At 43.1% G+C, this 26,211-nt stretch overlaps 1 protein-coding gene across 2 annotated transcripts; it reads left to right on the top strand.

The window, feature by feature from the left end:
• The first annotated feature begins 6,919 nt into the window (after positions 1–6,919).
• hprt1l (hypoxanthine phosphoribosyltransferase 1, like) lies at positions 6,920–25,870 on the top strand. Of its 2 annotated transcripts, XM_056241046.1 has the most exons (9): positions 6,920–7,159; positions 7,977–8,083; positions 8,389–8,572; positions 16,193–16,258; positions 16,870–16,887; positions 16,974–17,056; positions 22,899–22,945; positions 25,456–25,532; positions 25,626–25,870. In XM_056241046.1, the coding sequence occupies exons 1-9, from the start codon at positions 7,142–7,144 to the stop codon at positions 25,671–25,673; spliced, it is 648 nt and encodes a 215-aa protein (XP_056097021.1). In that variant the 5' UTR covers positions 6,920–7,141; the 3' UTR covers positions 25,674–25,870. The 2 variants fall into 2 exon arrangements, with proteins under 2 accessions (XP_056097021.1, XP_056097022.1); XM_056241047.1 differs by lacking the exon at positions 16,870–16,887.
• Positions 25,871–26,211: the final 341 nt, after the last annotated feature.

Here is a 26,211-nt window from a genome sequence, read left to right on the forward strand (position 1 = left end):
TACCTTTTCTTGTCTTTAAATTCTTTTCTTTAAAAAAAAAATGCTTTATGTAAAATTTGCATAACAAATTGTAAATAGTAGATCGGCTGATTCACGTGTGCTGTTCCTTTGTGAGGTAGCAGTTTGTTAAAAGCGTGCTCTCTTTGTAGTGAAACATAATATCTCACCTGCAGGTGAGGCGTACATACAGTATTTTTGTAAGACTGAATTTCCAAATGTACTGTGTACATTTTAAACATGTAAAAGTGAATTGTCCCTTCTGCAGTACTGTACTTCATATGTCAATATTCAGAGCGGTGAAAATGATGGGTTTTGTTACAAAATGGAGATTGTTATTTGTTTGGTAAGTGAAATTCAAATATTGTCAATTTCTAAACTATTAAAAAAGAGGCTGGTTTTGGTTGTGGGTGAATCTCACACAGTATGTAGTAATTTTGTCATATTCCTCCCCAAAATCAAAAAACAAAACCGGAAAACAGCTGATAGTGGAGCACATCTTATTGTAATATGAAAAAAAATGATTAATTTAAATCGTAAAGTACAATAAATTTAATATTCGTTGTACTGACTCGAAGTTATGCTGATTTTCATTGCTGTTACAGTATTGTGGTGTTGTTTTTTCTAAGTTATGAAAATAGAGTTTTGATTTTGGGGTGAAATATGAGCTGGATGTTTGTTTGTTCGATATTTAGGCTAATGTTCTGGAACTCGGGTTCCACGCGAAGCCATAAAACAAGACAACTGGGACTGGAAGAATGTGTGTGTTTTACCTCATGGTGTAGGACATATAGATTCACTCTACATCTAACCTAAGGACCAATTCAGAAGAATATTTTCTCAAAACAAGGCAGCAAAATCAATGTCTTTTGATTTAAAGATTTAAAGTAATCATTTGTCCATTCTTGTTCTTTTTTTGGGTACTGATGCTCCAGCTTATGTCAAAATCATATTTCTGCACAAATCCATCATTCACATTTTAAGAGGTTGATTTCCATTTTTACTTTCCATCATATTGTGCTTTTTGATTGAAAGTACTTTGTGCCTTTGCAAGCCTTTCCTCGTACTTCTAAAGGACCTTTGTATATAATGAAATACTTCGATGTAGTGATTACTAGTTCTTAATCCACAAGTAAAAGACTACGGTTTGGTTTTGGTTTTTAATTGACATTATGTCTGGTCAAATCGTCTTTAACCAGTCTGTACGTGTAGTCTCAAATACATCTGAACATTTATATCATGAAACTGCTATGCAGCCTCAACTCACTTTTATTTAAATTTTATTTAAAACATTGACATTCTCATCCACTGGTGGTTCTTGCCTCTTGACATTTGTAAGATCAAGGTTTAAAGATTGTTGTTGATCTCAATGATTACAGGTTTTCTGTTTGTTCGGGCAGTGGGTTTGTGAAGAATTTCTGTTAGTAAATGTTAAATTAAAAGAGGTTTGAAGAGCGCTTACCCCAGTCACCAGCTGTTGTGTGTGTGTGTGTGTGTGTGTCAGGGGCACATTTTAAATGCACTCTTTCTACACAGTTTTTAATTGGTTTGCTTCTGTTTGATGTGATTAACGTCCACTGCTTTTAAAGCTGTAACAGGACAGTGGTTCTCAACCCCCTCCCTTACACTAGGAGTGTTGATGGGTTCAAATCAATAATTCTGCTTAATTTGGGGATTTCAAGAGTTGTGTGTACCAACAACAGTTGTTAATGGGATTCATCTTGAATTGGTCAGTTCCACAGTTAGCTTGGACCAAATTTCCACATTGTGGTTTGGTGTTCAAGAGCTATTTCCACATTTAAATGACATTAATTATAACTTATTTTAAAATAAGCCCTCTGAAAATCGGCCGGCGCCCCCTACTGGCCTCCTGGTTCAGAACCACTGTTTATAGGGATTCAACCGTTCATTCATGAGTGTGTACGAATGACGTTCAGTATCATGAAGAAACATGAACTAATGACATCTGATGTTTTTTTGTCTTTGCTTTAATCAGTACATTTGTATACTCCTGCAGTTATATTTCTGTAAGATGTGCTGCTATATGAATAAAGATAGATATGAAGTTCTTTCCCTTGTGTCTTGTATGTTTTGCTGTAGGTGTAAAATTTTTACATAATTCTGACACACACACATTTTTTCACTATATGTACTTTTAATTACACTTCAGGTTCTATTAAACAATCCAAAATATGAGGAGTATGTCACATTGGGAAGATGAATATACACTAAAATTGGTTACGGTAATAAAATGACAAAATTATTTGTCAAGAAAGGCAATTTTTCCAGCATTTTCCTGTTTTATTGTATTATGCAAAGGCATAGGGGAAAAAAGCCCACTGGAAATAAAGCATATGTTGACTACAATGTAATCAGTTATTAATATTTAGTTGGCTCTCCCTTGTTTTTGTTGATCCATTCTCCTGGGCATCGACTCACTAAAGTTAACTTCTTCCCAACCCTCCCGAAGTTGAGCTTCATTGGAAGCCCTGCATGACTAAACACAGCTTTATAATTCCCCAAAGGTTCTCAATGGAGACTGAGACTTCTCAATGCTGAGCATGAACACTTCAATTGTGTGCAGCTTTGTTGCATGAGCATCATTGGGATTAATAGCAGGATTCCCACGTATTGGTCCATTTTCAACTTTGTAGCTCCTTCCAGCACCAGTGTCCTCAATCCCATGATGTTTCCCATGATGTTTCCCATGCTGTGTGAACTGGATCCACGCATGTGTTTGGTATGAACACACCCGACACCATCCAATGCTAGACTGGTGCATGTTGAGTTGTCGGACTGCAGAACTTATCTTCCTTATCTTATCTTATCTTATCTTCCCTATCCTTACGCTCTTTGGCACATTCTTTCAGTAGATAAAGCTAATAAATGGCTTCTTTACTGGTTCACAAGCTCTCAATCCAGCCATAACCAGCCATTGGCTTACAGTTCCAGATGAAATTGAGGTTTTGAGGTCTTAGGAAGCTGTTTTGAGGGGGTCACAGTCTTCAATATCCAAAACCAGTTGACCAGATGATGCCATTTCAACAATACCCTCAAGAATACCCTCACACCAAGGGTATTCTTGATTCTCATTTCCTCGTTTCCTCATTTCCTAATTTCCTCACTTCCTTGTTTCCTAATTTCCTCGTTTCCTAATTTCCTCGTTTCCCCATTTCCTCGTTTCCCCATTTCCTAGTTTCCTCGTTTCCTAATTTCCTCGTTTCCCCATTTCCTCGTTTCCTAATTTCCTCGTTTCCTAATTTTCTCGTTTCCTCGTTTCCTCGTTTCCCATGCCATACATTCTCCTCCCACGTCACATATATCACACATATTCCCCATACATTCTCACACGTCACATATTTCCCATACATTCTCCTCCCACGTCACATATATCACAATAATCACACGTTTCCTCATTTCCTAATTTCCTCGTCGTTTCCTCATTTCCTCGTTTCCTAATTTCCTCGTTTCATAATTTCATAATTTCCTCGCTTCCTCATTTCCTCCTCATTTCCTAATTTCCTCGTTTCCTCCTCGTTTCCTCATTTCCTCGTTTCCTAATTTTCTTGTTTCCTTCTTTCCTCGCTTCCTCAGTTCCTCGCTTCCTCGCTTCCTTATTTCCTCGTTTCCTAATTTCATAATTTCCTTGTTTCCTCATTTCCTAATTTCCTCGTCGTTTCCTTGTTTCCTCGTTTCCCCATTTCCTCATTTCCTAATTTCATAATTTCCTCGTTTCCTCAGTTCCTCGTTTCCTAATTTCCTCGTCGTTTCCTAATTTCCTCGCTTCCTCGTTTCCTCGCTTCCTTGTTTCCTCATTTCCTCGCTTCCTCGTTTCCTCATTTCCTAATTTCCTCGTTTCCTAATTTCCTAATTTCCTCGTTTCCTAATTTCCTCGCTTCCTCGTTTCCTCGCTTCCTTGTTTCCTCGCTTCCTTGTTTCCTCGTTTCCTCGCTTCCTCGTTTCCTAATTTCCTTATTTCCTAATTTCCTTATTTCCTAATTTCCTCGTTTCCTAATTTCCTCGTTTCCTAATTTCCTCGTTTCCTAACTTCCTTGTTTCCTCAGTTCCTCGTTTCCTCATTTCCTCGCTCCAGCCTGTGGAAGTAAAGCTGAAAAGTAAAGATGCCGTCTGAAGTGTCAGGTTGGTGGCCAGTTTGTGTGTAAAGTGCACATTTTGACCAATTTTTTCTTCCCACTCTTGATGACTTTTCTAGCAAAAAGTTAGTATTGTACTAATGAAATATTGAGTTTGTTGTCACCAAAGCTCTCTGTTTCGCTATGGATCATTAAATCGTCGCGCTGCCTCAGGAGTGTGTCTAAAGTCAGTTTCGTGAGGGATCTCCCGAGGAGTTGTGAGTGAGGATCCACAGGTGTTTCCTATGCCGAAGTCGTTCCTCTCGGGAAACCTGACGCACGCATACGTTCTCCTCCCACGTCACATATATCACAATAATCACGTTTTTATTGTTACATTTTTAATGAAATTTATGTTTTATGTTTCAATGTAATTTAAATTGTTGGCATTTTTGATGATGAAGGCTTTATCTGTCTAGACTGTTTTTGATAAAACATTCAGATCGCACACACACACACACACACACACACACACACTAGTTGTTCAGGTTATTGTTATTTATGTTTTATTGTTGAAATTTATGATTGGCCTGAACAATTATATTTTATTACATCAATTCAACACAAAACATATTAAAAACAGTCCTTATTAATCATAAGAACAAAGGTGAATGTCATACATAGGCTTTTAGTTAGTTTCCCAAGCGATCATAATTGGCTGTGTATGTGTATATATATAATGTGAGTATACATTAGTATATTTTTTTTAAATATGTAAATAATTTTAACAAAATAAGAGGGATCATAAAAATTCCATTGCAACTGAATAAACTGTTTCACATCACAGATGTATTTTGACTATATTTATAACTATATTTTGGGGACAAATTTGTACCGAGAAGTGACCAAAACCTGACAAAATCCCCAAAAACCTTCCTTTAGGGACGTCCTCATTTGTAAATCTGTAAATTCAAAAATGCATAAAGTTTTGTGCGATAGGTCGGGTTAGTGTGTGTGTGTGATGGGTAGGTTTAGGGGTTGAGTAGGGTTAGTGTGTGTGTGTGTGTGATGGGTAGGTTTAGGGGTCGGGTTAGTGTGTGTGTGTGTGTGTGTGTGTGTGTGTGATGGGTAGGTTTAGGGGTCGGGTTAGTGTGTGTGTGTGTGTGTGTGATGGGTAGGTTTAGGGGTCGGGTTAGTGTGTGTGTGTGTGTGATGGGTAGGTTTAGGGGTCGGGTTAGTGTGTGTGTGTGTGTGATGGGTAGGTTAAGGGGTTGAGTAGGGTTAGTGTGTGTGTGTGTGTGATGGGTAGGTTTAGGGGTCGGGTTAGTGTGTGTGTGTGATGGGTAGGTTTAGGGGTTGGGTTTGTGTGTTTGTGTGTGATGGGTAGGTTTAGGGGTTGAGTAGGGTTAGTGTGTGTGTGTGTGTGTGTGTGTGTGATGGGTAGGTTTAGGGGTTGGGTTAGTGTGTGTGTGTGATGGGTAGGTTTAGGGGTCGGGTTAGTGTGTGTGTGTGATGGGTAGGTTAAGGGGTTGAGTAGGGTTAGTGTGTGTGTGTGTGTGTGATGGGTAGGTTTAGGGGTCGGGTTAGTGTGTGTGTGTGATGGGTAGGTTTAGGGGTCGGGTGTGTGTGTGATGGGTAGGTTTAGGGGTCGGGTTAGTGTGTGTGTGTGATGGGTAGGTTTAGAGGTCAGGTTAGTGTGTGTGATGGGTAGGTTTAGGGGTCGGGTTTGTGTGTTTGTGTGTGATGGGTAGGTTTAGGGGTCGGGTGTGTGTGTGATGGGTAGGTTTAGGGGTCGGGTTAGTGTGTGTGTGTGATGGGTAGGTTAAGGGGTTGAGTAGGGTTAGTGTGTGTGTGTGTGTGATGGGTAGGTTTAGGGGTCGGGTTAGTGTGTGTGTGTGATGGGTAGGTTTAGGGGTCGGGTTAGTGTGTGTGTGTGATGGGTAGGTTTAGGGGTCGGGTTAGTGTGTGTGTGTGATGGGTAGGTTTAGAGGTCAGGTTAGTGTGTGTGATGGGTAGGTTTAGGGGTCGGGTTTGTGTGTTTGTGTGTGATGGGTAGGTTTAGGGGTCGGGTGTGTGTGTGATGGGTAGGTTTAGGGGTCGGGTTTGTGTGTTTGTGTGTGATGGGTAGGTTTAGGGGTCGGGTGTGTGTGTGATGGGTAGGTTTAGGGGTCGGGTTAGTGTGTGTGTGTGTGTGATGGGTAGGTTTAGGGGTCGGGTGTGTGTGTGATGGGTAGGTTTAGGGGTCAGGTTAGTGTGTGTGTGTGTGTGTGTGTGTGTGTGTGTGTGTGTGTGTGATGGGTAAGTTTAGGGGTCGGGTTAGTGTGTGTGTGTGATGGGTAGGTTTAGAGGTCAGGTTAGTGTGTGTGTGTGTGTGATGGGTAAGTTTAGGGGTCGGGTTTGTGTGTGTGTGTGTGTGATGGGTAGGTTTAGGGGTCGGGTGTGTGTGTGATGGGTAGGTTTAGGGGTCGGGTTAGTGTGTGTGTGTGATGGGTAGGTTTAGAGGTCAGGTTAGTGTGTGTGTGTGTGTGATGGGTAAGTTTAGGGGTCGGGTTTGTGTGTGTGTGTGTGATGGGTAGGGTTAGTGTAAGGGGACAGAATATACAGTTTGTACTGTATAAAAACCATTACATCTATGGAGAGTCCCCACAAAGATAGCGAACCAGACGTGTGTGTGTGTGTGTGTTTCAGATATAAAGAGGTTGTGCTACATTAGTTTGACACACAGCTCTATCAGTTGTTGCACACTCTCCCTCTGACGTCATCGCGCCTTATCAGCATCGCGTCAGAAAGCACTGATGATGATGATGAAGATGATGTAAACACATACTCACTCAGTGCTGCTGACACACACACACACACGCGCGCGCTGACTCTCTTCCTCTGGTGTTAAAGCACAGGTTGCCGCGGGTCAAGCAGATTATTGGGTAAATGGATTTGTGACGTCAGGGTTTAGCACGCGTCGCGTTGCCTCGACGTACAGCAGACACGCGCTCATCCAGCACACACACACACACACACACACTCCAGCATGAGCCCGAGGACCGCGAGCTGAAGCACGAACACCGCAGATCATGGCCGCATTTCTGGAGGTAAGAGCCAAAAGCGTGCGATGCTGCGTTTAACGCGCCTTTAGAGACCCGCGTCAGATCAAGACTCCGCGTTTGAGGTGTGGTTCGTCACTGTGTGTCCACAAACTAGTAAATCATTCATATTTCTCATCAGGTCTATGTGATGAAAGTCTCAATGTAACGTTACATAAATAGAGTGTAACGCGAAATCCGTCTATGATCGTCTTCAGGTTACGCGCGAGCGGGTGTGTTGACAAGACACAGATTACACTACTACACGCCATTATCGGTTTAAAGTAATACTTTACAAATATATAAACCATCCATGATTTACTCACCCGTAAGTCTTCAGTAGAACACAAAAGGAAGTTTGCTCTTTTCAATAAAGTGAAAACCCGAGGTGACTACCGCTGTCAAGCTCCACAATGGATAATGACCAGTTAATATTATAAGACCGATGCGCTATATTGTAATTCTGCCTGAATTATCAACACATTTCTGAAGACAATTTCTGATGACACGACAGTAGCTGTGTGTGGAGATTCTGCTTAGTATGAGTTATGGTCACATCAGCTCCATTGTCCATTATTATTAATAGTGAAGCTCAGCTCACACTGAAGAAGACAGTCTAGCAACTTTCTTTTTGTGTTTCACACACACACACACACACACACACACACACACACACACACACACACACACACACACACACACACACACACACACACACACACACACACACACACACACACACACACACGCTGAAAGGTTAGTTGTGGAACCAGAATTGGCTCTGCGTTATAAAATGATGTGTTATAATAGAGTTTTGATCTTGCAGATATCCGATGACAGCAAGGGCCACGAGCTGAGCCTCTTCTGTGTGCCGAAACACTACGAGGAGGATTTGGACCGGGTCATTATACCCAACGGCCTCATTAAGGACAGGTACTGCGATCAGTGCATGTGTGTCTTTAACACTGAGTTGTATGGTTGTGGTGTGAGAAGTGTCAGTTGTGTTGTGGCCGGTGATTACCCTGGATAGTAAAAGAGCCCTGTGTCCCCCCGTAGATTTAGCTAATGATGTTAGCGCAATAGCAGAGGCATGTGATTTGAATTGCCTTTCCCATTCATTTGTTTAACAAATTTCCCCTGAAATCTCTTGACTGTCATTATTGGCATGGCTTCAGCCAGCTTTAATGAAAGCATTCATGTCAGAATACTCCAGCCTTCAGTTTTGATCTTCTCTGCAGGACTGAGCGCTTGGCCAGAGATATCGTTCGGGACATGGGCGGACATCATATCGTGGCTCTTTGCGTTCTGAAAGGAGGGTATAAGTTCTTCGCAGACCTGATGGATTACATCAAGACTCTGAATCAAAACAGTGATAAGTCTGTGCCAATGACTGTGGATTTCATTAGGCTGAAGAGCTACTCGGTGAGTGCCAGATCTACCGCAGTCATTCACTGCATCGCTGAGCTCATACAGTCATGTTTAACACGGACCAGATGGAGTCTGCCTTACATTATCACATATGGAGCATTTTATTAGTAGCTTGTGCATTTGACATGTTCCTTATAAGAATGATAAGGGTTAAATACAACTTAAAGGTGCAGTAAGCGATTTCTGAGAAACGCTGTACAACACACTTGTAGCCAATCAGCAGTAGGGGGCGTGTCCACTTATGATGGGGGAGGAGAGAGAGTGAGCCAATCAGCAGTAGGGGGTGTGTCCACTCATGATGGGGGAGGAGAGAGAGTGAGCCAATCAGCAGTAGGGGGTGTGTCCACTCATGATGGGGGAGGAGAGAGAGTGAGCCAATCAGCAGTAGGGGGTGTGTCCACTCATGATGGGGGAGGAGAGAGAGTGAGCAAATCAGCAGTAGGGGGTGTGTCCACTTATGATGGGGGAGGAGAGAGAGTGAGCCAATCAGCAGTAGGGGGTGTGTCCACTTATGATGGGGGAGGAGAGAGAGTGAGCCAATCAGCAGTAGGGGGTGTGTCCACTCATGATGGGGGAGGAGAGAGAGTGAGCCAATCAGCAGTAGGGGGTGTGTCCACTCATGATGGGGGAGGAGAGAGAGTGAGCCAATCAGCAGGAGGGGGTGTGTCCACTCATGATGGGGGAGGAGAGAGAGTGAGCAAATCAGCAGTAGGGGGTGTGTCCACTTATGATGGGGGAGGAGAGAGAGTGAGCAAATCAGCAGTAGGGGCGTGTCCACTCATGATGGGGAGGGGAGAGAGTGAGCAAATCAGCAGTAGGGGGTGTGTCCACTTATGATGGGGGAGGAGAGAGAGTGAGCCAATCAGCAGTAGGGGGCGTGTCCACTTATGATGGGGGAGGAGAGAGAGTGAGCCAATCAGCAGTAGGGGGTGTGTCCACTCATGATGGGGGAGGAGAGAGAGTGAGCCAATTAGCAGTAGGGGGCGTGTCCACTCATGATGGGGAGGAGAGAGAGTGAGCCAATCAGCAGTAGGGGGCGTGTCCACTCATGATGGGGTAGGAGAGAGAGTGAGCCAATCAGCAGTAGGGGGCGTGTCCACTCATGATGGGGGAGGAGAGAGAGTGAGCCAATCAGCAGTAGGGGGCGTGTCCACTCATGATGGGGGAGGAGAGAGAGTGAGCCAATCAGCAGTAGGGGGCGTGTCCACTCATGATGGGGGAGGAGAGAGAGTGAGCCAATCAGCAGTAGGGGGCGTGTCCACTCATGATGGGGGAGGAGAGAGAGTGAGCCAATCAGCAGTAGTGGGCGTGTCCACTCATGATGGGGAGGAGAGAGAGTGAGCCAATCAGCAGTAGGAGGGGTGCCCACTCATGATGGGGGAGGAGAGAGAGTGAGCCAATCAGCAGTAGGGGGCGTGTCCACTCATGATGGGGAGGAGAGAGAGTGAGCCAATCAGCAGTAGGAGGGGTGCCCACTCATGATGGGGAGGAGAGAGAGTGAGCCAATCAGCAGTAGGGGGCGTGTCCACTCATGATGGGGAGGAGAGAGAGTGAGCCAATTAGCAGTAGGAGGGGTGCCCACTCATGATGGGGGAGGAGAGAGAGTGAGCCAATCAGCAGTAGGGGGCGTGTCCACTCATGATGGGGAGGAGAGAGAGTGAGCCAATCAGCAGTAGGAGGGGTGCCCACTCATGATGGGGGAGGAGAGAGAGTGAGCCAATCAGCAGTAGGGGGCGTGTCCATTCATGATGGGGTAGGAGAGAGAGTGAGCCAATCAGCAGTAGGGGGCGTGTCCACATACTGTAGAAAGAGAGATGGCTGAGAGACATTGCAAAAGAGAGAATCTCAGAGGATATCACTGGCTACAATCAGGCGAGAGCTTTAGGATCCGGGTTAACATTAGAAAAGCTTTCCAGTGCTGGAGGGAAAGGCCTGAAAACGGACGCCAAGGTTAGGTTGTTTCTTCTCCATATGTGAGTTACATTGGTTTTACTGTGATTCATAGAACCAAGATATGCTGTTGTTGTAATGTGAGCTATAGTAACAGGACCGTTTGAGTCACTGTTTGTCTGGAGCTGCTGGAGACTAACAACTAACTCTTGATTGTTTACTGTAGTTGGTCATCTTCGCTTTATTTTTCACAAAGCATTATTTTACTTCAACAATGATAGACATCCACTCTTGAATTGTGTGTTTGTGCAGTTTAGGGGCGGAGCAATGTGTTTGTTTGGGTTGATTTGAAATCGCTTACTGCGCCTTTAAAGGAGAAGTTTGCCTACGAATGACAATTGACATCATTTCTCACCCGCACGTCACTCCAAACCTGCTGAGGAACACAAAAGATGTTTTGAAAAATATATTTTTTTGTTTTTTGTTCATTCAGTAATGGACAATTTTCATTGTATGAGACAAAAGATCTCCTTTTGATGGCCTTTGCTCACTTTAAAAGTGTTTAAAGTTTCAAAGAAATGCAGATCTAAAATATATATATACATATATGAAAGTGCTGCGCACAAAAATGATGCAGAGCTGAATGTAAGCTTGCAGTTGATTGTAAGAAAGGGACAGAGTTTAAACAGAATAAATGACTGGAGAAGATCAAGTTATGACATTTGATTAAATTCTGAAAATAGTTGAAAAACTAATAACATAATGAAACAATTTCCCTTTTCACACAGTATATTAGAATTGAGTGATGCCTGAATTCTTCCTGGCTTTTAAAATGATTGAGTTTTTAGTGTTTTCTTTTTAGGCAATGTATAATACGGTATAATTTACTAGCATTTACCAATGTTTATCATTTAATTACCATAATATAAAAGTAATTTATCGGTATTGGGCAGAATTTTAATCGCGGTGTATCCATAGTGTAGAAAGTCTGTATTTGTTTGTATGAGTCAATGATAACACAGAATGTAAATGACTGCGTTTAATCCAAACATTCGATAACTGGCATCCGATACAGACCAGATAGAAGTGCACCAAAACCACCGGGCATTCTGACTGGTTGAGACAACCCACTACGGTGGCCCATAATAAACAAACTGCATAATCATTTAACCAAACGCCTACATCCCTTCCTTTTAGTCTTTAGCCCTATCAAACAAGGCAACACTGGTAAACATGTCTTTGCAACATAACTAAAACAAATAAGGTTAAATGAATACCTCATATTGCACTTTAACATTTAGGCCTCTTCATAGTCTACTAAATCACCAAGGGTGTTTAAGTCCATGAAATGTCACAATACTGAACTCGCTGAATAGCTGGGATGAAATTACACCAGGAAGAACTTTTTTTTTTTTTTTTTTTTTTTTTACATGTATTTGGGATTTGGTCTGCAGATGCGACCTGAACGTGTGGTGTATTGTGTGTCGTGACTCTCGATGGGTGAGTGCGCTGCTGGCTTGGGCTGGGGGGAGGGTGGGTGTTGGGGTTGCACAGTGTTTGGTGTCGGCATTTGTGGTGAAGGAAAACTGTCCACTGTAGGGGGGCAGGTGTCCTGAGGGTCTGGGTCGTCCAGGAGCTGCGGTGGTGGCGGCTCAACCACAGGGAGTATGTGGCGGCGATTTCTCCTATAAGTCTTCCCATCTGCTTGAACTATGTAGGACCGTGGTTCCCTACTCATCTCCTTCACCGTTCCAAGTTTGTCGTAGCCTTTCGCTGTCTGCATGCGGACCACTTGTCCCTCTGCCAGCGGCTGTAGTGGGTGGCTCGACTTGTCATAGTAGCGCTTCAGCGTGCGCCTTTTGTTGAGGAGTTGATCGGTGACTTGCTTGACATTCCTCGTGGTAGGCTCCAGCAGTTTAGTGCTCACCGGAATTGCTGCACGAGTTTGGCGAGACATGAGGCGCTCGGCCGGAGAGCCTAATGTTGGGTCACGGGGAATGTTTCTGAGGTTCAGGATATTGAGAAACACATCGGACCCGTCCCTGTGTGATTTCTCCATGAGTTGCTTGGCACTGCGGACAGCTCTTTCCGCGAGTCCATTTGACTGGGGAAACTCTGGGCTGCTTGTGGTATGAGTAAAATCCCATTGTTCAGCAAAATCCTTGAACTGTTGGCTGGTGTATTGTCTAGCATTGTCAGTGATGAGTATGTGAGGTGTACCATGTACCGAAAAGTGTCTTTTTAATTTGGATATGACGGCTGATGAGGTTAAGTCTCGAAGGAGGTCGACTTCAAACCAGCCGGAATATGAATCCACGAGAACTTGATAATGTTTGCCATGCCATTCAAGAATGTCTGCGGCCACTGTGGACCATGGCAGATCTGGAACAGGGTGGAGCTGGAGGGGCTCTTTCGGCTGATGTGACTTTGTGCTATTGCATACTGCACATGAGAGCAACTCTTCTGTGATGTTCTTTGACATTGTAGGCCAAAAGATTACACCTCTAGCTCTACGCTTGGTTGCCTCAATACCTGGGTGGCCTTTGTGTACAATGTTGATGTACTCCTTTCGCAGGGATCGGGGAATGACGGATTTATGGCCTTTCATGATGATACCATCCTCCACTGTCAGCTCATCTCTGTATGGAAAAAAATGGCTGATGGCAGACTGGAGCTGGCTTTCTCTGGTGGGCCATCCGCGTCGAATGATAGTGGCAAGAGTTTGTAGCACCTCATCCTCTGCTGTGTGTCTACGGAGTTCCTCCAGGCGTGTTGAGGAAATGTAGCTCACGCTCATGACTTCGTAGTCACTGTTTTCCACGGGGCTCTGTGGTGCTTGTGAGCTGGGAGCTCTTGAGAGGGTGTCTGCCAGATACATGTACTTGCCCTTTTTGTAGACTAGGCTGATGTCGTAGCTTTGCAGGCGAAGCAACATTCTCTGGAGACGGGCAGGAGCGGCATGGATGGGCTTTTTCATGATGGTCACTAAAGGCTGGTGGTCGGTTTCTACGATTGTGGGCTTTCCGTAGACATAGTCTTTGAATTTTGTGCAGGCAAACACAACAGCCAGAAGCTCCTTTTCTATTTGGGCATATCGCGTCTCTGTGTCTGTGAGAGCACGTGACGCGAAGGCTACTGGTCTACCGTTCTGTAAGCATGCTGCTCCTAGTCCATAACATGACGCGTCACAAGTCAGTGTAACTGGGTCTTTGACATTGTAGTATGCCAGTACTGGTGGGCTGGACAGGCATGATTTGAGGCGCTCGAAAGCCTCTTGGTGCTGTTGAAACCAGCACCATGCTGTCTCTTTGCGAGTGAGTTTCCTAAGGGGCGCTGCGATGTCGCTGAGATTTGGGATGTACTTGCTGAGGTAATTGACCATGCCCAGGAAGCGTTGTAGTGCGGTCAAATCCGTTGGGACTGGCATGTCGTTGATCGCTGCAGTTTTAGACGGGTCTGCTTTTAGGCCTTCGCTTGTGAAGATGTGGCCTACGTACGCTACCTGGCCCAGGCGAAATTTACACTTGTTCGGGTTTAACCTGAAAACACTGTTGCCCCAGACATTTGCGCTGCCACCTCTTCGACGCTGCGCATTGGGTGATGGGGTCTTTTCAGTGCAGTGTTGAGGTCTTTGGGGTTGATACATAGTCTGATTTCTCGCTTATCCTTCTTATGTGCTGCTACCATGGACGACACCCAGTCGGTTGGTTCTGTGACTGGTGTTATGACACCCACGCATTGCATTCGTTCAAGTTCAGCTTTAACTCTTTCTTGCATTGCAACGGGGATACGGTGAGCTGGGCGGACCACAGGCTGTATGCTGGTATCCAAAATCATGGAGTATGTAACCGGAAGTTCTCCTAACTCGTCGCTGAACAGGTCTTTGTACTGTGTAAATGTCTGTGAGCTAAAGTCCGTGCTGCTCTCCACGCTGATCTGGTGGACGTCTAGACTCATTTTCACAACCCCCATGTCCATGCACGCACGAAATCCTAGCAGTGGTTGCACTGCTCTGTCCACAATGAAAAACGGCAGTGAGTGGTTCTGCTCCTTTAGGCAGCACCGCAGTGTGGCGATTCCACTGGTCTCAATTCTGGTGCCTCCATAAGCAACAAGGCTAGCTGCTTTCTTCTGCTTTACAAGTTGTTCGCTGCCATTAAGCCTTCTGAGGGTGTCCAGTGACATCACATTGCATTTTGCTCCTGTGTCCACTTTCATCTCTGTGGGCTTGCCGTTTATACGCATTGTGACAAATCCTTCATCCTTTTCAATGGCTTTTAGATTCACGCAATCAACCTGACTGTCAACTTCAACGCCGTCCACATAAAACGTTCCATCTTCACATGTTTGTTCCTCTATTTCTATCTCGTTAACGCTCTGTCTGCCAGTTTTCTGTCTAGGAGGTTGCCTATCTTGTCTGCACGGTTTAGACTTGCAGTAACTTTTAAAGTGGTTAAACTTTTGGCAACTGTGACACTGTTGTCCGAATGCTGGACACCTTTCCCGCTTAGCTGCGTGGCTGCCTCCACAATTGTTGCACCTCGTGATAGTCTGTGAGGAGGGCTGGGGCTTTGGCCACTGCATTCTGTTTGAAACTAGCTTAACTGCATTCACGCTGGCAGAGTTACTTTGCGATGCTAACGTCTTGCTACTTTCCTCGGTCATCTCGTGTATCCGACAGATTGAAATGGCTTTGGCAAGTGTTAGCTCGCTGTCCCTTAACAGAGCTTTTCTCAACGTGTCGCTGGTAACGCCACACACGATGCGGTCGCAGATTAGCTCCTCTGTTAGGTCTCTAAAGTGGCAGCCTTTAGCCTTAATCCTTAAATCACTAATGAATGATTCAATGCTCTCACCTTGTTTCTGACCTCTGGTATGAAATTTGTGTCTTTCCATAGTCCTGTTGTTTTGAGGATTGCAGATTTCCCGAAACTTTTTCTTTAAACATTCGGGGTCCTCTCGAGATTCAGCAGGGGTAATGATCCTTCCGCCATCTCCTGGCGCGCGCACTTCAGCAGCGTAGGCAAAAGAACGCTCTCGTTCGATGGCGTCTGGACCGGCAATGTTGAGAAGGATATAAGCTTGGGTTTTTGTTGACTTGTCCGAATGTGCGGCAGCAATAAAAATATCGTACTCCCTCTCAAAAATACGCCAATTCTCGGCGATATTTTCATCAAAAACGAGAGGGTCGGGTCTGCGAAATCCATCCGCCATCACGTTGGGTAGAGGAAAACAACGTTGTCAACTGGCGATAGCTACGCTAGCGCGGTCCAATGCAACAGGTTGTTCAACGACGACAGAGAAAGAAAGAAAAAACACTCACTGGCGAGAGGTCCGTACTCGCTTCTGACACCATGTAGAAAGTCTGTATTTGTTTGTATGAGTCAATGATAACACAGAATGTAAATGACTGCGTTTAATCCAAACATTCGATAACTGGCATCCGATACAGACCAGATAGAAGTGCACCAAAACCACCGGGCATTCTGACTGGTTGAGACAACCCACTACGGTGGCCCATAATAAACAAACTGCATAATCATTTAACCAAACGCCTACACATAGTAAAACTATAAGTTAATGCTATAGAAAAGTAGTTCCAGCTCAAAGGAATAATTACACGGCTTTAAAGCTCAAATCACACAGTTAGCAGTGTTTGCTGTAAGCATGTCTCATCACTCACACTAGTTTAAAGTGTTTATTTCTGATGTGATTCCGCTCCAGAATGACCAGTCTACAAGCTGTGTGAAGGTCATCGGAGGAGACGAGCTGTCGGCTCTGTCTGGAAAAGTGAGTCTGATCCCTCCACACTCTTTGGTTTAGTTTCTATTTCCACGAAGCATTTGGCGTCGGTAAGATTGCTTAGTGTTTTTAAAAGAGTCTCCTCTGCTCATCAAGGCTGCATTTATCTTGTCAAAAATACAGTAAAAACTGTGAAATATTATTCTAATGTAAATCAGCTGTTTTCTGTGTGAATATACAGTAAAGTGTAATTTATTCCTGTGATCAAAGCTGTATTTTCAGCATCATTACTCCAGTCTTCAGTGTCACATGATCCTTCAGAAATCACTCTAATATGATGATCTGATGCTCAAGACACATTTATGATTATTATCAGTGTTGAAAACAGTTCATGTGCTTTAAATTTGAGTGGAAACTGATATTTTTTTTCTGGATTCTTTGATGGATAGAAAGTTTAAAACAAAAAATAATCATAAATTAAAAATAATTTTGTAACATTATAATGTCTTTACGGTCACTTTTGATCAGTTTAATGCATCATTGCTGAAACACGTTTATGAATGAATAACTTGCACTGAGCACAAACGTTTGAACAGTAGTGTTTATGCTTTTTGAAATGTTGGTCAGATTGTTAGTTTGTCTTCTTTCTCTCCTCACAGAACGTGCTCATAGTTGAGGTGAGGTTCAGTGTATGGCATGTCATGTGAAGTGTGTGTGCTGTGAGAAACACACACAGATGCTGAGTCCTCTCTTTGTGCCTCAGGACATCGTCGAGACGGGGAGAACTATGGAAACGCTGCTCAAACTATTAAATGAATACCATCCTAAGATGGTGAAAGTTGTCAGGTGAGACGTAAACATCTCCGAGGTGCAAACCGAGAGCATCGGCGTCCATATTTCAGACACGTGTGTATTCAGGACATTTAACATTTAATGCCAGTTCACACCAGAGAGGCTAACTATAGTGATAATGATAAAGCTAGAGTCGTTTTAAATCGAAAAGAATAGAGTTACACAGCTATAACGATATCACTAGAATCACTTTCAGAACGATCTGATCCAGCTGATGATGAAGGACACAACACTGACAGCCAATCAGAGTCAGTCCTAGGGATGGGCGTATCGATATATCGATTACTGACGTCGAGTATCGAAAGTATCGATACTCAAATAACATTTTTTACCAGTGATTTTGTTTATTTGACAAGAAGTTTAATGCGTACAATATGCATTGCATTGGATGAATAACCTGTTTAGTAAATAATTGTGTAGTATAACTATTTTCCTGCTTATCTGAACACACGCAAATGCTGCAAGTCAGAAGCAATCAATCACAGAGAGTGTTCACACACTGCCGACAGTGCATTCAAACAGGGCTGCGTTTCCCAAAAGTATCCCAAGAAACCATTGATGGTGTTGGGAAACGCAGCCCTGAACAATGCTTATCAGAAGACAGAAACTACGTAGTTTGTGCAAATAAATTATTTTTTGAATGTTAAAAGGTAGTTCTATTCTGTAACTGATTTTAATATAAATCATTCACTGTCAGAATAAAAAGGTTGCATTTTATGGGTGCAACAGCAGTCTCTTATGAAAACGAACATTACAGTGATCATAGATCAACTAGGCCTATAATACTTTGTAGATTTCCATGGTTACCACAACAAGTAAACATTGTAACCACGTGTAAATAAAAATATAATCTAATAAGTTCCAATTAAGGTGTATTGAATGTTAAAATGCCTTTAAAATATAATGTTAAGTTGGTATCATTACCCATTTTAATCTTAGTAATTCAATAATTTAAGAATTTTTCAAATTTAAAAGTTCAGTTTAGAAGTACTGGTATCGAAAACGAAATAAATGGTATCGCCCATCCTTAGTCAGTCCTGCTTTAACGAGCTCGAGCGTTTAAAGACACAGACCTGAGTAAACGAGCGAGATCTTCCGCCGGTGTGGATGCCCATGTAGTTCGTTTAAAGACACAGACCTGAGTAAACGAGCGAGATCTTCCGCTGGTGTGGATGCCCATGTAGTTCGTTTAAAGACACAGACCTGAGTAAACGAGCGAGATCTTCCGCTGGCGTGGATGCCCATGTAGTTCGTTTAAAGACACAGACCTGAGTAAACGAGCGAGATCTTCCGCTGGTGTGGATGCCCATGTAGTTCGTTTAAAGACACAGACCTGAGTAAACGAGCGAGATCTTCCGCTGGCGTGGATGCCCATGTAGTTCGTTTAAAGACACAGACCTGAGTAAACAAGCGAGATCTTCCGCTGGTGTGGATGCCCATGTAGTTCGTTTAAAGACACAGACCTGAGTAAACGAGCGAGATCTTCCGCTGGTGTGGATGCCCATGTAGTTCGTTTAAAGACACAGACCTGAGTAAACGAGCGAGATCTTCCGCTGGCGTGGATGCCCATGTAGTTCATTTAAAGACACAGACCTGAGTAAACGAGCGAGATCTTCCGCTGGTGTGGATGCCCATGTAGTTCGTTTAAAGACACAGACCTGAGTAAACGAGCGAGATCTTCCGCTGGTGTGGATGCCCATGTAGTTCGTTTAAAGACACAGACCTGAGTAAACGAGCGAGATCTTCCGCCGGTGTGGATGCCCATGTAGTTCGTTTAAAGACACAGACCTGAGTAAACGAGCGAGATCTTCCGCTGGTTTGGATGCCCATGTAGTTCGTTTAAAGACACAGACCTGAGTAAACGAGCGAGATCTTCCGCTGGCGTGGATGCCCATGTAGTTCGTTTAAAGACACAGACCTGAGTAAACGAGCGAGATCTTCCGCTGGTGTGGATGCCCATGTAGTTCGTTTAAAGACACAGACCTGAGTAAACGAGCGAGATCTTCCGCCGGTGTGGATGCCCATGTAGTTCGTTTAAAGACACAGACCTGAGTAAACGAGCGAGATCTTCCGCCGGTGTGGATGCCCATGTAGTTCGTTTAAAGACACAGACCTGAGTAAACGAGCGAGATCTTCCGCTGGTGTGGATGCCCATGTAGTTCGTTTAAAGACACAGACCTGAGTAAACGAGCGAGATCTTCCGCTGGTGTGGATGCCCATGTAGTTCGTTTAAAGACACAGACCTGAGTAAACGAGCGAGATCTTCCGCTGGTGTGGATGCCCATGTAGTTCGTTTAAAGACACAGACCTGAGTAAACGAGCGAGATCTTCCGCTGGTGTGGATGCCCATGTAGTTCGTTTAAAGACACAGACCTGAGTAAACGAGCGAGATCTTCCGCTGGTGTGGATGCCCATGTAGTTCGTTTAAAGACACAGACCTGAGTAAACAAGCGAGATCTTCCGCCGGTGTGGATGCCCATGTAGTTCGTTTAAAGACACAGACCTGAGTAAACGAGCGAGATCTTCCGCTGGTGTGGATGCCCATGTAGTTCGTTTAAAGACACAGACCTGAGTAAACGAGCGAGATCTTCCGCCGGTGTGGATGCCCATGTAGTTCGTTTAAAGACACAGACCTGAGTAAACGAGCGAGATCTTCCGCTGGCGTGGATGCCCATGTAGTTCGTTTAAAGACACAGACCTGAGTAAACGAGCGAGATCTTCCGCTGGTGTGGATGCCCATGTAGTTCGTTTAAAGACACAGACCTGAGTAAACGAGCGAGATCTTCCGCCGGTGTGGATGCCCATGTAGTTCGTTTAAAGACACAGACCTGAGTAAACGAGCGAGATCTTCCGCTGGTGTGGATGCCCATGTAGTTCGTTTAAAGACACAGACCTGAGTAAACGAGCGAGATCTTCCGCTGGCGTGGATGCCCATGTAGTTCGTTTAAAGACACAGACCTGAGTAAACAAGCGAGATCTTCCGCTGGTGTGGATGCCCATGTAGTTCGTTTAAAGACACAGACCTGAGTAAACGAGCGAGATCTTCCGCTGGCGTGGATGCCCATGTAGTTCGTTTAAAGACACAGACCTGAGTAAACAAGCGAGATCTTCCGCTGGTGTGGATGCCCATGTAGTTCGTTTAAAGACACAGACCTGAGTAAACGAGCGAGATCTTCCGCTGGTGTGGATGCCCATGTAGTTCGTTTAAAGACACAGACCTGAGTAAACGAGCGAGATCTTCCGCTGGTGTGGATGCCCATGTAGTTCGTTTAAAGACACAGACCTGAGTAAACGAGCGAGATCTTCCGCCGGTGTGGATGCCCATGTAGTTCGTTTAAAGACACAGACCTGAGTAAACGAGCGAGATCTTCCGCTGGTGTGGATGCCCATGTAGTTCGTTTAAAGACACAGACCTGAGTAAACGAGCGAGATCTTCCGCTGGCGTGGATGCCCATGTAGTTCGTTTAAAGACACAGACCTGAGTAAACGAGCGAGATCTTCCGCTGGTGTGGATGCCCATGTAGTTCGTTTAAAGACACAGACCTGAGTAAACGAGCGAGATCTTCCGCCGGTGTGGATGCCCATGTAGTTCGTTTAAAGACACAGACCTGAGTAAACGAGCGAGATCTTCCGCCGGTGTGGATGCCCATGTAGTTCGTTTAAAGACACAGACCTGAGTAAACGAGCGAGATCTTCCGCTGGTGTGGATGCCCATGTAGTTCGTTTAAAGACACAGACCTGAGTAAACGAGCGAGATCTTCCGCTGGTGTGGATGCCCATGTAGTTCGTTTAAAGACACAGACCTGAGTAAACGAGCGAGATCTTCCGCTGGTGTGGATGCCCATGTAGTTCGTTTAAAGACACAGACCTGAGTAAACGAGCGAGATCTTCCGCTGGTGTGGATGCCCATGTAGTTCGTTTAAAGACACAGACCTGAGTAAACGAGCGAGATCTTCCGCTGGTGTGGATGCCCATGTAGTTCGTTTAAAGACACAGACCTGAGTAAACAAGCGAGATCTTCCGCCGGTGTGGATGCCCATGTAGTTCGTTTAAAGACACAGACCTGAGTAAACGAGCGAGATCTTCCGCTGGTGTGGATGCCCATGTAGTTCGTTTAAAGACACAGACCTGAGTAAACGAGCGAGATCTTCCGCCGGTGTGGATGCCCATGTAGTTCGTTTAAAGACACAGACCTGAGTAAACGAGCGAGATCTTCCGCTGGCGTGGATGCCCATGTAGTTCGTTTAAAGACACAGACCTGAGTAAACGAGCGAGATCTTCCGCTGGTGTGGATGCCCATGTAGTTCGTTTAAAGACACAGACCTGAGTAAACAAGCGAGATCTTCCGCCGGTGTGGATGCCCATGTAGTTCATTTAAAGACACAGACCTGAGTAAACGAGCGAGATCTTCCGCCGGTGTGGATGCCCATGTAGTTCGTTTAAAGACACAGACCTGAGTAAACGAGCGAGATCTTCCGCTGGCGTGGATGCCCATGTAGTTCGTTTAAAGACACAGACCTGAGTAAACGAGCGAGATCTTCCGCTGGTGTGGATGCCCATGTAGTTCGTTTAAAGACACAGACCTGAGTAAACAAGCGAGATCTTCCGCCGGTGTGGATGCCCATGTAGTTCATTTAAAGACACAGACCTGAGTAAACGAGCGAGATCTTCCGCCGGTGTGGATGCCCATGTAGTTCGTTTAAAGACACAGACCTGAGTAAACGAGCGAGATCTTCCGCTGGTGTGGATGCCCATGTAGTTCGTTTAAAGACACAGACCTGAGTAAACAAGCGAGATCTTCCGCCGGTGTGGATGCCCATGTAGTTCATTTAAAGACACAGACCTGAGTAAACGAGCGAGATCTTCCGCCGGTGTGGATGCCCATGTAGTTCGTTTAAAGACACAGACCTGAGTAAACAAGCGAGATCTTCCGCCGGTGTGGATGCCCATGTAGTTCTGATCATTCATGGCGATTTAAAGGAATTCCACAGTCACACAGCAGAAAGAGATACGTGTTGAATCTCACACACATTCAGTGTTAGGAAATGTTATTTCTCACTGTTATAAGTTACCCATTATAAGTGTGGTTTGGATTGCTTTACATTGATAAAGTAATCAAAATAAAGTAATTTCCTTTTAATTTGATTAGTAACTAATTGAATTACACGTTTTACCTCAGTAATACAACTAAATACAGTTTAATTCATTTTGTAATTCAATAACATAGTTTCATTACAGGTAACTAGTCACTCCTCAACCCTTTGTAAAAAAATATATATATATATAAACAAATGTCCACCTCAAATTGTTTTTTTTTCTTCTAAAGATTTACTACAGTAATTCTGTAAAATGTTCCATCATGTTCCACAAAATTACAATTACAATAAATAAAACTGAATTTGTGACTGTGACTAGAGCTTTTAACATTAAGTCATTTGCTGTTAATGCAAAAAGTTGTTCAAACTAATATAATTTATAGAATATGTAATGCAATCATATCTGACATATACTGTAAAGCTTCATTGTTAAACACTTCACTTAAAATATCTATTTGAATTTCTTTGAATTTTTATTGAATTGCAATTCTGCTTGCTTTAATTCAAATTCGAATTGTAATTCTAGATCCTGTATTTGACCTCAATTCAAATTCAAGAATTGAATTGGAATTCAGGAGTCATTCTCAATTCACTTCTGAATTGTGCACAAGCCTGGTGTGAACGAGTCTTTAAATGGTTAAATGGCTTTAGTGTTTACAATAAGATTATTGTTTATTCAAACGTCGTTCTTTTTATTTACTATATCTCAGGATATTGAATTCAGTGTGGTTTATTTCCAGTTTACTGGTGAAAAGGACACCCAGGAGCTCAGGATACCGTCCCGACTGTGAGTGCTTCTCATCGTGGGTTTTTATGGGATATTATGAATATTTTGTGCTTAATCCACATCACTTGGAGAAATAAAACACCCTGTCGTTGCACACATTAGACACACACTCACCGCTCATCTGTTACGCAATGCTTTTAGAGGGAAAGCTGATAAGCTCTTTATATCCACCCGTCCTTGAGCACACTCTTTCGCTCTTGACTTCCACTGTCGAGCTGACGCAGTGTGCTCTCCTCGCTTGCCCGAGTCTCTCTCTGCTGCTGAAACACTGATCCGCTGAGGTCCTCCTCGACGGCTGTTCGCACACTGATGATAAAGTGCGACTGTAGAAACATGAATGGAAACAGTGACGTCAAAGATTGAGTGTCAAATCAACTCTATGGTATTTCCTGTAGAAGCCAGAGTCACGGGACCGTTTGCCTAAACACAACACACACCAGATTACATACACTAAATATGGGTATTGTTGGACCATGAAGTTTACCCGTTTACGACCTGCCAAGAACATATTTAAACCCATTATATATATATATATATATATATATATATATATATATATATATATATATATATATATATATATATATTATCATCATTTTTTTATTAATTTGCAATGTGCTTAGTTGTCATGAAAATAATATTATATAATTATAATATTTTATATATATATAATGGGTTTAAATATGTTCTTAATATATATATATATATATATATATATATATATATAAAATAATAATAATACTTATTATTATCATTTTTGTATTAATTTGGAATGTGCTTAGTTGTCATGAAAATAATATTATAGAATTATAATATTGAATATTTTATATATATATATATATATATATATATATATATATATATATATATTATTTCGCTCTAAATTTAGCACATTCCAAAATTAAAATATGATATATATATATATATACACTCACCGGCCACTTTATTAGGTACCCCATGCTAGTAACGGGTTGGACCCCCTTTTGCCTTCAGAACTGCCTCAATTCTTCGTGGCATAGATTCAACAAGGTGCTGGAAGCATTCCTCAGGGAGTTTGGTCCATATTGACATGATGGCATCACACAGTTGCCGCAGATTTGTCGGCTGCACATCCATGATGCGAATCTCCCGTTCCACCACATCCCAAAGATGCTCTATTGGATTGAGATCTGGTGACTGTGGAGGCCATTTTAGTACAGTGAACTCATTGTCATGTTCAAGAAACCAATTTGAAATGATTAGAGCTTTGTGACATGGTGGAAGTAGCCATCAGAGGATGGGTACATGGTGGCCATAAAGGGATGGACATGGTCAGAAACAATGCTCAGGTAGGCCGTGGCATTTAAACGATGCCCAATTGGCACTAAGGGGCCTTAAAGTGTGCCAGGAAAACATCCCCCACACCATTACACCACCACCACCAGCCTGCACAGTGGTAACAAGGCATGATGGTTCCATGTTCTCATTCTGTTTACGCCAAATTCTGACTCTAACATCTGAATGTCTCAACAGAAATCGAGACTCATCAGACCAGGCAACATTTTTCCAGTCTTCAACTGTTCAATTTTGGTGAGCTCTTGCAAATTGTAGCCTCTTTTTCCTATTTGTAGTGGAGATGAGTGGTACCCGGTGGAGTCTTCTGCTGTTGTAGCCCATCCGCCTCAAGGTTGTGCGTGTTGTGGCTTCACAAATGCTTTGCTGCATACCTCGGTTGTAACGAGTGGTTATTTCAGTCACTGTTGCCCTTCTATCAGCTCGAACCAGTCTGGCCATTCTCCTCTGACCTCTGGCATCAACAAGGCATTTCCGCCCACAGAACTGCCGCTCACTGGATGTTTTTTCTTTTTCGGACCATTCTCTGTAAACCCTAGAGATGGTTGTGCGTGAAAATCCCAGTAGATTAGCAGTTTCTGAAATACTCAGACCAGCCCTTCTGGCACCAACAATCATGCCACGTTCAAAGTCACTCAAATCAACTTTCTTCCCCATACTGATGCTCGGTTTGAACTGCAGGAGATTGTCTTGACCATGTCTACATGCCTAAATGCACTGAGTTGCCGCCATGTGATTGGCTGCTTAGAAATTAAGTGTTAACGAGCAGTTGGACAGGTGTACCTAATAAAGTGGCCGGTGAGTGTATATATATATCAATCATATTTTTATTTTGGATTGTGCTAAATTTTCATTCAAATAATATTATAGAATTCTAAATATACTATATAGTATTAATATTTAGAATTTTCTTAGTTGTCATGAAAATAATATAGACTTAAAATATTGAATTATATATATATATATATAATTTTAATATATTTTTTAATGTGCTTAGTTGTTATTACTATTATATAATTCTTAATATAGTATTAATTCATATAATTTTTTTAAATAATTTTTTTTGGAATGTGCTTAATTTGAAAATAATGCGAAACATCTTAGTTTTTTTCTTGCTGAATATAGTTTAATGTCCCCCTTTGTGTGTGTGTGCATGTTTACACGTCGTCTTCCTTCAGACATTGGATTTGAAGTTCCGGACAAGTTCCTGGTGGGATATGCTTTAGACTACAATGAGTATTTCAGGGATTTGAGTGTGAGTGTTTAGTCCTGTTCGTTTCTGGTTTACTGTTTTAAATGTGCATAACCAGTCTGATGTCCTAACACCTTCGCTCTGTTTCTCTTTCAGCATATCTGTATATTAAGCGACAGCGCCAAAGAGAAATATAAAGTATGACACGACACGAGTGCCGGATGCACCGAGACGAAGATCACTGTGAACCCTTCTTCTGATTGTGAAGTTATTTTTGAACATGCCATCTGAAATGAATAATGAAACACGGATTTCCAAAGATAAATGCGACTGCGAGAGAGAAAATGTTTTTTGTTAAGAATAGTTGATAGTTAATCTCGTTTTAATTGTGATTTACTGCTGAAGACGATGGGACCTGCCATACACTTTCTGATTGTTTGAACCGAGGCCTTAGATTAACTGATTTTATGTTGATTTTATGTTTTAAGTTTGGGTTTAGAGCTCAGAGGTTGTGAAGTTACTCATTGTTAGCTAGTTATTGTCATTAATTTTATATTATCTAGATTTTGATTCCAGAATATACGCACACACTGAAACAGAGAATTGTTGTGCAGCTGTCATGAAAGATTATTTACTATGAATATTTTTTTTTGGATCACCACAATAAAATAACACTGACAATGATATTATTATTATTATCTGTCCTGGTTGTTTCCATGCATGTTAATGTGAAAGCTGAGGT

Source organism: Rhinichthys klamathensis, unplaced genomic scaffold (genome assembly GCF_029890125.1).
Source record: "Rhinichthys klamathensis goyatoka isolate OS25496 unplaced genomic scaffold, OSU_Roscu_1.1 h1tg000627l_1, whole genome shotgun sequence".
Taxonomy (NCBI): domain Eukaryota; kingdom Metazoa; phylum Chordata; class Actinopteri; order Cypriniformes; family Leuciscidae; genus Rhinichthys; species Rhinichthys klamathensis.